The sequence below is a fragment of the Perognathus longimembris genome, unplaced genomic scaffold (assembly GCF_023159225.1).
Source record: "Perognathus longimembris pacificus isolate PPM17 unplaced genomic scaffold, ASM2315922v1 HiC_scaffold_4642, whole genome shotgun sequence".
NCBI lineage: Eukaryota > Metazoa > Chordata > Mammalia > Rodentia > Heteromyidae > Perognathus > Perognathus longimembris.
The window spans coordinates 1-11,406 of record NW_025959982.1 but is presented as its reverse complement, the minus strand read 5'-3'; the positions used below and the strand labels follow the sequence as shown (position 1 = coordinate 11,406).

Here is an 11,406-nt window from a genome sequence, read left to right as displayed (position 1 = left end):
CAAAGCCACCAGGAACACAGAGGATACTCAGGGGAGGAACCTGTAGTGCAGACCTCCATAGGGACTCTGCACATCTGTACACAACGCAGCTAACAGGCGCCTCGGTGTGGCTTCGTTTGTGAAGCCAGTTTGCACAACGTATTGAAACAACTCTGGCAGCACGGTTGTTGGCTGGCAGCACGCAGCAGTGGGCCCTGTCCTCTGAGCAGTCGCTGGAGCTCTGCGTGTGTCTTTCTGCTTTCCAAGGCAGCGGAGGGACATTTTACTCACCAAGTGTTCCCTAATTTTGTCAGCTATCTCCAGCCCATCCCAGCTGTAAATCATGTAACAAGGTTAAGTTCACCGTCAGTCTGCAATGGTCCACTCTAACAGATACCCTTTTCTGTCCATTCTGGGGCTTGAACTCCAGGTCCGGCATGGTGCCTGAGCTTTTTCACTCAGGGTTAATGCTCTGCCACTTGGATCCACACCACACCGCTGCTTCCGGTTTCTGGAAGTCTGGAGAACCTCCTGCCTGGTAGCTGGGGTTACAGGTGTGAGCCCGCCCGGCTGGGGTGGGGGGACCACGGGGAGGAGCTTGTGCAGGGTCATGGCGTCAGAGGTGAGGCAGTGAGCCGGAAGATAGGGGCTTGGGGACGGGGGGGGGGGGGGGGGGGGGGGGGGCTCACGCGGCTGAAAGCCGCCCTGGAGGGTGAGCTTGGGGGCTGTCGTGAGACCTCTGCGGGTGTGCGGGTGTGTCAGGAGCCAGGCTGAGGTCCTCCCTGCGTCTTCGTGAGGGGGCTGGGGGCTCCAGGGGAGTCCTCGGGTGCGTCCCCTCTGGGAAGGCAGGCCAGGGAGTCTCGTTGGGCATCGGGGACGCGGGTCCTGGGAGCTGAGGTGGATCGTTGTCTGGGCAGAGCCAACTCGGGAGACCGGCCTGGACAGAGACTAGGACCCGAGCCCCGCCCATCTCCGACCCCCCAAGCTCTCAGGCTCCGCCCACTCGTCGCCTCTCCCTCGGGCCCAGGCTCCGCCCATCCCCGCACCGCTGAGGCACAGGCCTGGCCGATTCGGGCCTCTGGAGCTCAGGCCCCACCCCTTCCACGCCCCAGGGTTCAGGCCACGCCCCTCTCCGCCCTCGAGCTCAGGCCCCGCCCGCTCCCCGGCTCAGGCCCCGCCCCACCCCGCCCTCGAGCTCAGGTCCCGCCCCGCTCCCGGGCTCAGGCCCCGCCCCGCCCTCGAGCTCAGGCCCCGCCCCGCTCCCGAGCTCAGGCCCCGCCCCGCCCCCGGGCTCAGGCCCCGCCCCGCCCTCGATCTCAGGCCCCGCCCCGCTCCCGGGCTCAGGCCCCGCCCCGCCCTCGATCTCAGGCCCCGCCCCGCTCCCGGGCTCAGGCCCCGCCCCGCCCTCGAGCTCAGGCCCCGCCCCGCTCCCGGGCTCAGGCCCCGCCCCGCCCTCGAGCTCAGGCCCCGCCCGCTCCCGAGCTCAGGCCCCCGCCCCGCTCCCGGGCTCAGGCCCCGCCCCGCTCCCGAGCTCAGGCCCCGCCCCGCCCCCGGGCTCAGGCCCCGCCCCGCTCCCGGGCTCAGGCCCCGCCCCAGGGCTCAGGCCCCGCCCCGCTCCCGAGCTCAGGCCCCGCCCCGCGCGCCGCGCCCCGCCCCGCCCGCCGCGCCCCCGCGCTTCCTCCCGTTTCGCTTTCGCTTCCGCCGAGCGGTCCAGCGGGTCCGCCGCCGCCCAGCATGGACGACCTGGACTGCGACTCCACCTGGGAGGAGGACGAGGACGCCGAGGACGGCCTGGCGGGGGACGCGGACGCGGGGGACGAGGACGCGGGGGACGCGGAGGCGGACGGGCTGCGGGCCGCGCAGGCCGGCGCGCTCCAGGTGCGGCCCGGGCGGAGCGGGAAGGGGCGCCGACCCCGGGCGGGCGCCGCCGCGTCGGACGCCCGGGCCCCGCCGCGCGGCCGGCCCCGGCTCGCGCCCCGCCCCGCGCCCCCCGTCCCGCGGGCGACCCCCCGGCCGCGGCCCGGGCGGGGTCCGCGCGCGGTGACGTCAGCGGCGCCCCCGGCCGCGCCGGCGCCCGCACGGCTCCCGCGCGCGCCGCCCCCCGGCCCCGGCTCCGGGCCCGCCGCTCGGCCGGCGGCTCCCCGGGCGGGCCGGGGCCCGGCTGCGCCCCTGCACCCGCGCCCCTGCACCCGGGGGGCTCCCCTCGGGGACCCGCGGCCGGCCGCCGCTCGGCTACTTTTGTTGCCTTCCCCCGGGTTACTTTGTGACCATCGGCGCTGCGCTTTCCCTGCGCTACCGTGCTCCTAGTTCGTGGTTAGGCAGTCACCGGCCCGAATGGGCGCCATTCTGTGCAGTGCTGTTGTGTCCCGGTTCTAGGTGGCCTAGCGGGCCCAGAGGGTGTCTGGGGTTAGGACCTGTGACCTGGGATGGAGTGTACCCCCACTGAGACCTGGAATGGACCCTGGGAGCTCAGATCTGCCCTCTGGCTCTCATCACATCTGCAGGGCTCAGCACAGGCTCAGGCTCTGCTGTCTCCCTGGACCCTCAAGGAGCTGGGGCCATGTCCTTTGTGTCCCGCAGACCTGGGCCCCCGGCACTAGCCAGGAAGCAGTAGAAGAAGTTGAGAGGGTGTGGCCAGCTTCTGTTGAGTTTCAGTTTCTGGTCACTGACCCCCGTCTGGGCACAGCGCTTCACTAGCGGGCTCTGACGTAGCAGTCAGCCAGTGGAAACGTGAGACCCCAGAGCTGCCTGCCCAGTAGTCAGTCTCACAGTCCCTGGAACCCTCAGTGTCCTTGGACAGGACGGGCTGTTTGCCTGCATGGGTGGGCTCTGCACCCGCAGAATAGGTCCAGGGCTGAGCTTCCCAGACATTCTTGTTACCAGTTGCTTCTGACCCTTCTCTGGGTGCTGGGAGATTGGCCTGCCTAGACCAAGGCTGAAGGGCGGTAGAACAGCAAGAAAACCCTGAGCATGCTGAAAGGCCAGCCTCCCGCCGCTGGAGGCCAGGAGGTGCAGGTCTTCCCGACGTCAAGTCTAGCCAGTGAGAAACACGTGTTTGGTAGGGAGGGACCCTCCCTCATCCAACCCAGCCTGAGGCCTCCGGTTCTCTCCTGAGCTGTAGGTGGAAGTTAAGAGCACAGTGTCAGAGGAAGCACTGTAGGACTTGGGGACCCCGGCTGTAATGAGCTGTGACCTGAGTGAGGGCCAGAAACTGGAGAGGAGGAGGTAGAGCTGGGGCTTGGGGGGATCTGTAGAATATAACCCCAGGGGAGCATGCAGACAGCATTCTGCCTCAGGCCACCGGGAGGAGGCCTGGCTTCCCCGGGGGGGGGTTGGAACGGGGTAGGTCTTGGCTCCAGCCACTGCAACCCCTCTGGTTCTGCACAGAGGGTCAGGGTTCACTAGGGTTTAGATTTACCCAGCGGGGACCCCTTGGGGAAAACGGGGAGGGGAGTTGGGGGAAGAACCATGAAAAGCACCTCCATCTCCCCCTTAAGATGACTGATTGACCCCTGGCTTGGGTCATGCTGTCTTCAGCAGATTGGGGGTTCACCGGGGGCCTCCCTAAGAGCCTCATCCTGTTTCTTCTCTTCGCAGTCCAGGGTGACAGGATCGCGCAACTGGCGAGCGGTGCAGGACATGCGTAGGTACCCGGCACCACTACCCGGTAGGTACACAGCTTGCCCAAAGACGGTCCTCCGTCAGCCTGGGGGCTTTGTCCGACCGGAACCCCGCTGGTGCTTGGGCTCAAGGTTTACCCCTTGTCCAGAGCGCAGCTTCCCCTCCTGCCCTTGCCCCGTTGTGGAATGGCCGGGGCTTGCTGCCCTACCTTCCGGTGCAGATGTCAGGTTCGGAGGCGCGCTGGTGCTGGCAGCCTCGGGGGTGGGTCACCCAGAACTCCTGTCCCCTGTGTCCGTGAGTCCCGGGCAGCCCTGGGGTCTCCTCAGGGTCCCGAGCAGGACGGAGCTCGGAGCCTGCCCTCCCCAGCAGAGTGAGGAGTCCGGGCCGGGTTTCCGGGTCTGAGGCCCAGGGGCCTGCAGACCGCAACCGCCAGCGACCATAGCGACTGAATACGAAGGTCTCTCTCAGGATCCTGGTTCTGAAAAGTCCCCACCCCTCTCCCTTCTCTGACTTCAGGATTTAGAAGAAGGAGACGGCAATGGTGACATGTCCAACCTGAGTTTCTACAGAAACGACATCCCCTTCCAGCCCAATGGTATCTGCGCCTCAGCTGCCCAGCTCTCTCCTGGCTTCTCCACCCAGGCCTGTGTGTGCTCTGCTGGTGGCTCTCCTAGAGCCCCACGGCGCCCCCTGGGGGCGGCCAGGGGAATGGAGGTTTGGATGCCTGGTTCCCCTGTGAGCGAAAGGTGGGAGCTGAGTGGTGGAAGTCTTTGCACCCCTGGGTCTCTGGCTCCGCTGCCCGTCGGACGCAGCCCTGTGCACGAACGCACCGAGCGTCACTGCGGTTTTGAGTGGTTGTGGAGAACTTAGTGTTTCACGGAACGCGCGGCTTGGAGTTGAGGGTCCCCCCTAGCGGCCCTTCCCCCAGCCTGGTCGCGAGGGCGCTCACTGCGACGCTAGGCACACCCCTGCCCTTGCACCAGGCCCGCTGCCCCAGCCCTGGCCCGGGGGGGGGGGGGGGCCCTGCCATTCCTCTGCCTGAGGACAGAGTTCCCCGGCTAGCCTTGCTTGGGGGAGGCAAGCAGAGCTCGTCCTTCGGCAGAAATGGGGCTGAGTGGGACCGGCAGGGCGTCCCCGGGGGGCTCCGGGCCCCTGCTTGGGTGGCGCTCAGCATCGTGGGTCTGCTGTCCTCACTGAAGGAGGTAGGGCCTGGGGCCCGCGGGGTGGGGGGGGGTCTGTCCGTAGCACGTGAGGTCCGGAGAGGTCTTCTGAAGCGGGCAGCGCGCTGAGCTGCGTGCTCCGGATGGCCCGTACCCTCGGCCTCGTCGGGGGTGGCCTCTGTGCTGACTTGTCCTGCGGACTTGCAGGTTGTGTCATCGAGAACATTCTTCAGCAGTGGAAGGACAACTATGACATCCTTGAGGACAATCACTCCTACATCCAGTGGTGAGCGGCGGTGTGGGCAGGGCCGGGGGGGGGGGGGGGCAGGCAGGCTGTGCCCGGCAGTGGCCCGGCCCGCTGGTGCCTCTGTTGTGCACTCAGCGTTGTGTCTGTCCTGGAAGCCGATGTGCAGGCGACAGACAGCACCTGCCCACCCACGGGTGGGAGCCGCCAGGCTCTGCAGGGCCAGGGACCGCCCGTTACTTCTCAGCAGTCCCCTGCGGCAGGCGGCTGAGACAACCCCAAGACTTGGGAGGGGCTCCCCACAAGCAGTGGGGAGGGCGCTGGTCGGCCTGCAGGCGCGGGGCCGCGGCCAGGTGGCGGCTGCCTGGGGCCGCGTCGGTGCAGCGGGCTCGAGCGAGCCGCCCCCGGGCCCGCGGGGGTGGGACGGCGGCCGAGCGCTCCAGAAGCGCTGTGTGTGCCCTTGCGCGGCTCCCGGGAGCCCCCCGCCGCGAAGGCCTCTCGGGGATCATCCTGCAGCGGAGGGGAGAGAGGAAGGAGGCCCGGAGCGTGCCCGCTGCGGCTCCGTGCGGACACTCTGACCTGGCTCCCGCCTGCCTTCCCCCTCCCCCCTCTGCAGACTTCAGGGACCAGCCGGCCCGAGAGGGGGCCGCTCAGCCGGCAGGCGCCCGAGACCGGGTCCCAGCCCCCGAGCCCTGTGCCCTGTGCCCTGTGTCTCTCCTCTTAGGCTCTTTCCCCTGCGGGAACCAGGAGTGAACTGGCATGCCAAGCCCCTCACGCTCAAAGAGGGTCCAGGTAAGCTCGGCCAGGCCCGGCCGAGGACGCAGAGAGGCCCGGGCCCACCGCTGCCTGGAGAGCGCGTCTCCCTGGAGAGCCGGGGTCTAGTGCTTGCTGGGTGCCCCGAGAAGACTCGGGACGGAAGCTGCTGCTCTGCGTGGCTCTGCTCTGTCGAGCGGTCCTCACCACGCCCTGAGTGGCGTCTGGAAATCCCGCCTGCTGGGGCTTGCGCTGCCTGGGCAGCAGGGCCAGGAACAAGGGATGGGTTCCCCCAAAGAGCCAGCCCGCCCGCAGCTCAGAGACTGGCGGGTCACGCGGCGGCTTGGAGGAGAGTGGACCTATTTTACCCCAGGAGACTGAGGACCCCAGGGGGTGTCACCCGTGGTCCAGGGAGGCCCCTGAGCGTGGCTGGGATGTTTTCCAGGCATTCAAAAGCTCCAAAGAGGTCAGGGAGCGGCTCATCCGGGCCTACGAGCTGATGCTGGGCTTCTATGGGATTCAGCTTGAGGACCGCGGCACGGGGGCTGTGCGCCGAGCCCACAACTACCAGCAACGCTTCCAGAACCTCAACTGGTGAGGGCCGGCCTCCCGCCGCCAGCCTCCCGCCGCCGGCCTCCTCCCTGGGGGCCACCCTCCCCTGCCTGCAGGATGGGCAGTGAGCACGGAAGCTCGGTAGCTCCCCTGCCGGGGGACGCCGGCCCTGCCCTGGGGGAGGCGGAGGGGCCGAAGCCGCTCCCTCCCCCCCCCCCCCCCCCCGTGCGGGCTCCGGGGGCCCTGGCCTGGGGGGGGGGGGGGGCGCGCAGGGACTCCGGGCCAGTCTGGGGGTGGCGCCGGCCGGGGGTGCACTGGTGCCGGCGTCCCGGAGTCGGGCTCACGCCACCGCCCTCTCGCAGCCGCAGCCACAACAACCTCCGCATCACGCGCATCCTCAAGTCGCTGGGCGAGCTGGGCCTGGAGCACTTCCAGGCGCCGCTGGTGCGCTTCTTCCTGGAGGAGACGCTGGTGCGGCAGCAGCTGCCCGCCGTGCGTCAGAGCGCCCTGGACTACTTCCTGTTCGCGGTGCGCTGCCGGCGCCAGCGGCGCGAGCTGGTGCACTTCGCCTGGGAGCACTTCCGGCCCCGCTGCAAGTTCGTCTGGGGGCCCCACGACAAGCTGCGGCGGTTCAGCCCGCGCTCCCCCGCCCCTGCCGGCGGGGGACCCCGCGCGGGCCGGGGCCGACGCCCCGGGTCAGACCCGCGGCCCGAGAGGGACACGCGCGGGGACCGGGACCCGGCCGAGGGTCCCCCGCCGGCACCGGCGGAGCCCCCGGATGCGGGGACCCCGGAGGGGGGCCGGGAGGAGGGGGGTGAGCCCCTGAGCCCCAAGGAGAACAAGAAGAGGAAGTTGGAGGCGCACAGGCCGGAGCAGGCCCCGCGAGAGCCGGGCCCCCAGAGCGCCCCCGACGTGGAGAACATCGTCCTGAACCTGGAGGGCTGCGCCCTCAGCCCGGGAGGCCAGGCGCCCCGCGAGCCCCGCGAGGCCGCGCCGCCCGGCCCCGCCCGCCCCGGGGCCCTGTGCGGCCCAGGAAGCGAGGAAGCGGAGGAAGGTGGAGAAAGGCCCTCGGGGGGGCGCCGGTGGGGACGCGGGCCGCCGTCGGTGGCCGCCCCGATGTCCCTGCCCGGCCCCCGGCCCCGCCGGGAGCCCCCGAGGGCCCAGAGAGCGGGAATGGGGGCCGGAGGAGGAGAGCCTGGCAAGCCCAGAGGGGCCAGAGCACAGGGCCCCCGGGAGCCCGCCAGAGAGGCCGGGCCCCGGGGGCCCCAGGAGGCCCCGGGGGGGAGCCCCAGGAGGCAGCCGGGATGGGCCCTGCCCCGAGCCCAGCGAGCCGTAGGGTGGGCGCCGCTGCCGAGGGCGCGGGCACGGGAGCCCCGCGGTGCCGCCTCGCTGCCCGGCGGTGCTGGTCTCTTCCTGGTGGTCTTGCAGCAGCCGCCCGAAGGGTAGAGGCCCCCCTCAGGGAAGGCCCCGGCCTTGGAACCCTCCTTACCTCACTGTGCCCCCCGCTGCCGGGGCTTGGGGGAGAGGCCTCGCTTCTCTCTTTGGTGCCCAGGAGGCCTTTTCTGAATAAACTCCTTTGACTTTGCCTCGGGGCAGCTTGTGAGCGGCTCGCAGTAGAGAAGGTCTCTCTGGACTTGGCCCCCGGGCCCCAGGGCCTGGCCGGTGCCACGGCCACGCTGTGTAGCCTGGGCAAGTGCCCGTCGGTGCTGCCCTCCACAGGCAGACGGGCTGCACCTGTGCCCTGAGCCCGCAGCCTCCCGCCACGCACAGCGGGCCTCTCGTCACCCGCCGCGGGCGGACGCGCAAGTGCCTGGCTCCTGGGCCCGGGCTGGGGGCAGTGTTTGGGAGGCTGTGGATCTGCCCTGACTTGGGGTGCGGTGGCATCCCTTGGGGGCAAGCTTGATAGGCCTGGGGGACCCCCTGAGGGGAGGAGTCAGCTGTGGAGACGGGGCCTTTTCCCTGTGGGCAGAGTCCTTACAGATGGCCGGACTCCCCCGAAGCCCTCGGACTCCTGGCACCGCAGCTCTGGCTTGGCTCATGGGTGGTGCTTCTGCCGTGGCCAGTGGGCACTGAGGTGGGTGTGTCCGTCGCCTTGCTGGGCTGCCCTAGTCTCCAAGGCTAGGGGCCATAGGATGGGGGTCTCAGCTCTCAAAGCAAGGAGAGGCCACACTGCAGCAGGCCTAGAAGAGGGGCCCTTGCCCAGCACCACAGCGGTCCCGGAAGAGGGGCCCGTGCCCAGCACTGGGTACCTAAGATAGCTGGCGGTACTGACCTGTTTGATCCCCTCAGTTTCAGGAAGCAGTGTCCCCAAACGAGGTGAGCAATGGTTCTGCCAGCCTGAAGGCTAGTGGGCTCTACCAGATGGAGGCCAGCACCCTCCCTCCTCCCTTCCCCCACCCCCACCCCGTGCTAGCCCAGTCCCGAGGATCTGCACAGAGCGGGGGCGTAGGGAGGAGGCTGAGCAGGGACTTTGGCACTGTCCTTTATCAGTGAAGGTCAGCTGTGCTTTAAGCCTCCCCAGCAGGTGCGCTGTCATCTGCATGCTGGGTGTTGGGGTGCGGATCTGGGGTCCAGTGAGAGGGATTGTAGATGGAGCTGCTAAAATCTCACCTTGCCACATTGAATTGACCCGGAGGAGCTTGTTGGTTTGTTTTTTCTGTCCTGGGGCTTGAACTTGGGTCCTGGGTGCTGTTCCTGAGCTCTTTGAAGGCTAGCATTCTACTCCTTAGGCCAGGGCCACAGCTCCACTTCCTGCTTTGCTTGGTTCGAAGGAAACCCGCCACATGGTTCAGGCAGAAAGAAGTTTACTGGGGGGCAGAGGGGAAGGAAGAAGAGGAAAGGAGTAAGAGAAAAGGAGCCGGATTATACAGGGGAAGGCAGAGGTGTGGCCAGGTGGATTGGTGCGACCCCAGAGAAGGGGGAGGTCACTGCCTCTAGGTGTGCCAGCCACCTAGGTAACGCAGGTACTGGGCGCAGATTAGACAGGTGGGGGCATCTGCATGGAGCCCGAGGGGCGGGGGGGCTGGGCCTCATACTTGGTAGTTTGTTGGAGATGAGCGTCTCCCAGACTTGTCTGCCTGGGCTGGCTTCCAGCCATGAGCCTCAGATCTCAGCCACCCGTGTGGCTAGGATTTCCAGCGTGAGCTTCCAGCACCCACTGGCCACCCTCCTTTCATCCAGAGGCTCTGAGTCCCGCCTAGGGAGCTCATGCTCCTGTGAGTCCTCCAAATCCCAGGCAGCACGCCCCAAGATTCTGCACCCCCCCCCCCGCCCACTGGGCTGTGAGCTAACAGGCCTGATGAGTCCCGTAGGTGGCTTGCACACGAGAGCCACAGTCTAGCACTCTGAGACCACAGGGGCCCAGCTCACTACATGGACCATCAATCAGGCTGATGGTTCAGAGGACCGAGTCCTCCCAAGTTCACCTTGCAGACAGGGTGCCGGAGTCTTGACTGATTGCTGGCGTGGGGAGTGGGGACGGGGGGGGGGGCGGCGTAAGCATTTCTGCACAGTCCAGGTTAGGGGAAGGGGGCCGTGGCCCCAGAGCTTTCCAGCAAGCGGCCAGGCAGTGTTGGGCAACACGGGCCCCACAGGGGGACGAGCCGCAGCGTCTTCCTGAGCTTGGACAGTCTGGGTGTGCCCCTGCCCTTCTTAAAAAGCCCCCTTCACGCGGGGGTACCCAGCCGCACGCTGGCTGAGCAGCAGACAGAAAAGAGCCTTTCTTGCTTGTCCTGTGCTGAAAGGTGTGACTGTGCGCGCGGCGCCAGTCCGGGATAATTTTAACTCCGCGGCAGCCAGAAGTCGCCGCTGGGCTCCCCTCTCCCCGCGGTGGGGCGTCCGGCCCGCCCAGGTAGGCCCGGCTGAAAGGGGGATCTGTGTGCCGGGCCGTGGGGGGCGGGGCTCGCAGGCTCCGCCCCGCCCGCCACCTCCGGCCCCCGCCGCCAGGCTGCCCGGCTCAGACGCCAGCCAGCCATGGCCCGAGCAGCCCCCCTGGTCCTGCTGCTGCTGGGGCAGCTCCTGGCGGCCACCGCGGCACAGGTGAGCTCGGCCCCGGGCGGCAAGGGCAGGTGCGTGAGGTCGAGACGGGGCCTGGGGTAGAGCCACGCGGCCGGACAACCCTCGCTCCCCACCTGCCACCTGGACCCGCAGGGATGCCCCCCGCCCCCCGGCTGTCCCCCGCTCCCGCCCCCACTGCTGGATGCAGGCCGGTCGGCAGGGGTGTTAGGCTGGAGCCCGGCTGTCCACCTGCCCTTGCCCTGCCGGGTCTGCTGCTGCCTGCCCACCGCACTTGGGAAGGGACGAAGGGACGGGACAATGTGGCCTTTGTTCCCAGAGTCCCTGCGGAGCCGGGGATTCAGACGCTCCCGGCCCCAAGCGGGGATAAGTGCTCACGGTGCGGTCAGCACACGGGCAGGCCCTGGGCAGGAAGGTGGGGTGTTCTTTTGGACAGATGGGAGGACTGACTTGGGGACCCTCCTGAGGTGGTGGGGACCTCCTAACGGCTTCTCTCCATTCTAGAAAATGGGTCTCGAGGCCCTCCTGGTCCCCAAGGGCCCCCTGGGAAGCCCGGCAGAGACGGCATCGATGTGAGTCGGGGAAGGAGGCGAGATGGGTTCCCAAGAAACAGAACCGAGTCTGCTTCCGGGAGCCTGGGGAAGCAGGAGGATGGGCTGGTGTCTGTCTGTGGGCTGGACAGCCCTGGCGCCCCCATCTCACCTGGGTAGACCCTGAGGTGGGGAGCACGGGGGAGCAGGCTCCTAGCTCCCCTCCCCGCAGCCCTGAGGTCTGAGGTGGGGAGCACGGGGGAGCAGGCTCCTAGCTCCCCTCCCCGCAGGCCCTGAGGCGGGTGGTGGTGGTCTTCTGGGGCTATAACGGGCAGTGGAGCAGGGTCCTGGAGTGTCCCGAGGGCTGAGCCCGGTCCCCTGGGCGGGTGGGGCGTCTGAGTGTTCTGGGCTGGCCGGGGTGGCCCGGGGGGTCCTCCCTGGCTGTCCACAATAGTTATGGCCCACACACTGTAGAGAGCCAGGTAAAATCTTCCAGCCTGTGGTTCCCAGAGGGGGCCGCTCTGTGGTGGGAATCTCCCCCCCCCCAGCCCCC

The 11,406-nt window shown here is 68.6% G+C and overlaps 1 protein-coding gene across 1 annotated transcript; it reads left to right on the top strand.

Annotated features, from left to right (window-relative positions):
- Positions 1-1,655: 1,655 nt before the first annotated feature.
- Ogfr (opioid growth factor receptor) lies at positions 1,656-7,894 on the top strand. Its single transcript, XM_048337213.1, is given in 8 exon segments — positions 1,656-1,857; positions 3,577-3,630; positions 3,632-3,646; positions 4,117-4,195; positions 4,968-5,046; positions 5,729-5,790; positions 6,198-6,351; positions 6,672-7,894. Coding segments are annotated over 8 exon segments (1,671 nt in total). The 5' UTR covers positions 1,656-1,713; the 3' UTR covers positions 7,756-7,894.
- Positions 7,895-11,406: the final 3,512 nt, after the last annotated feature.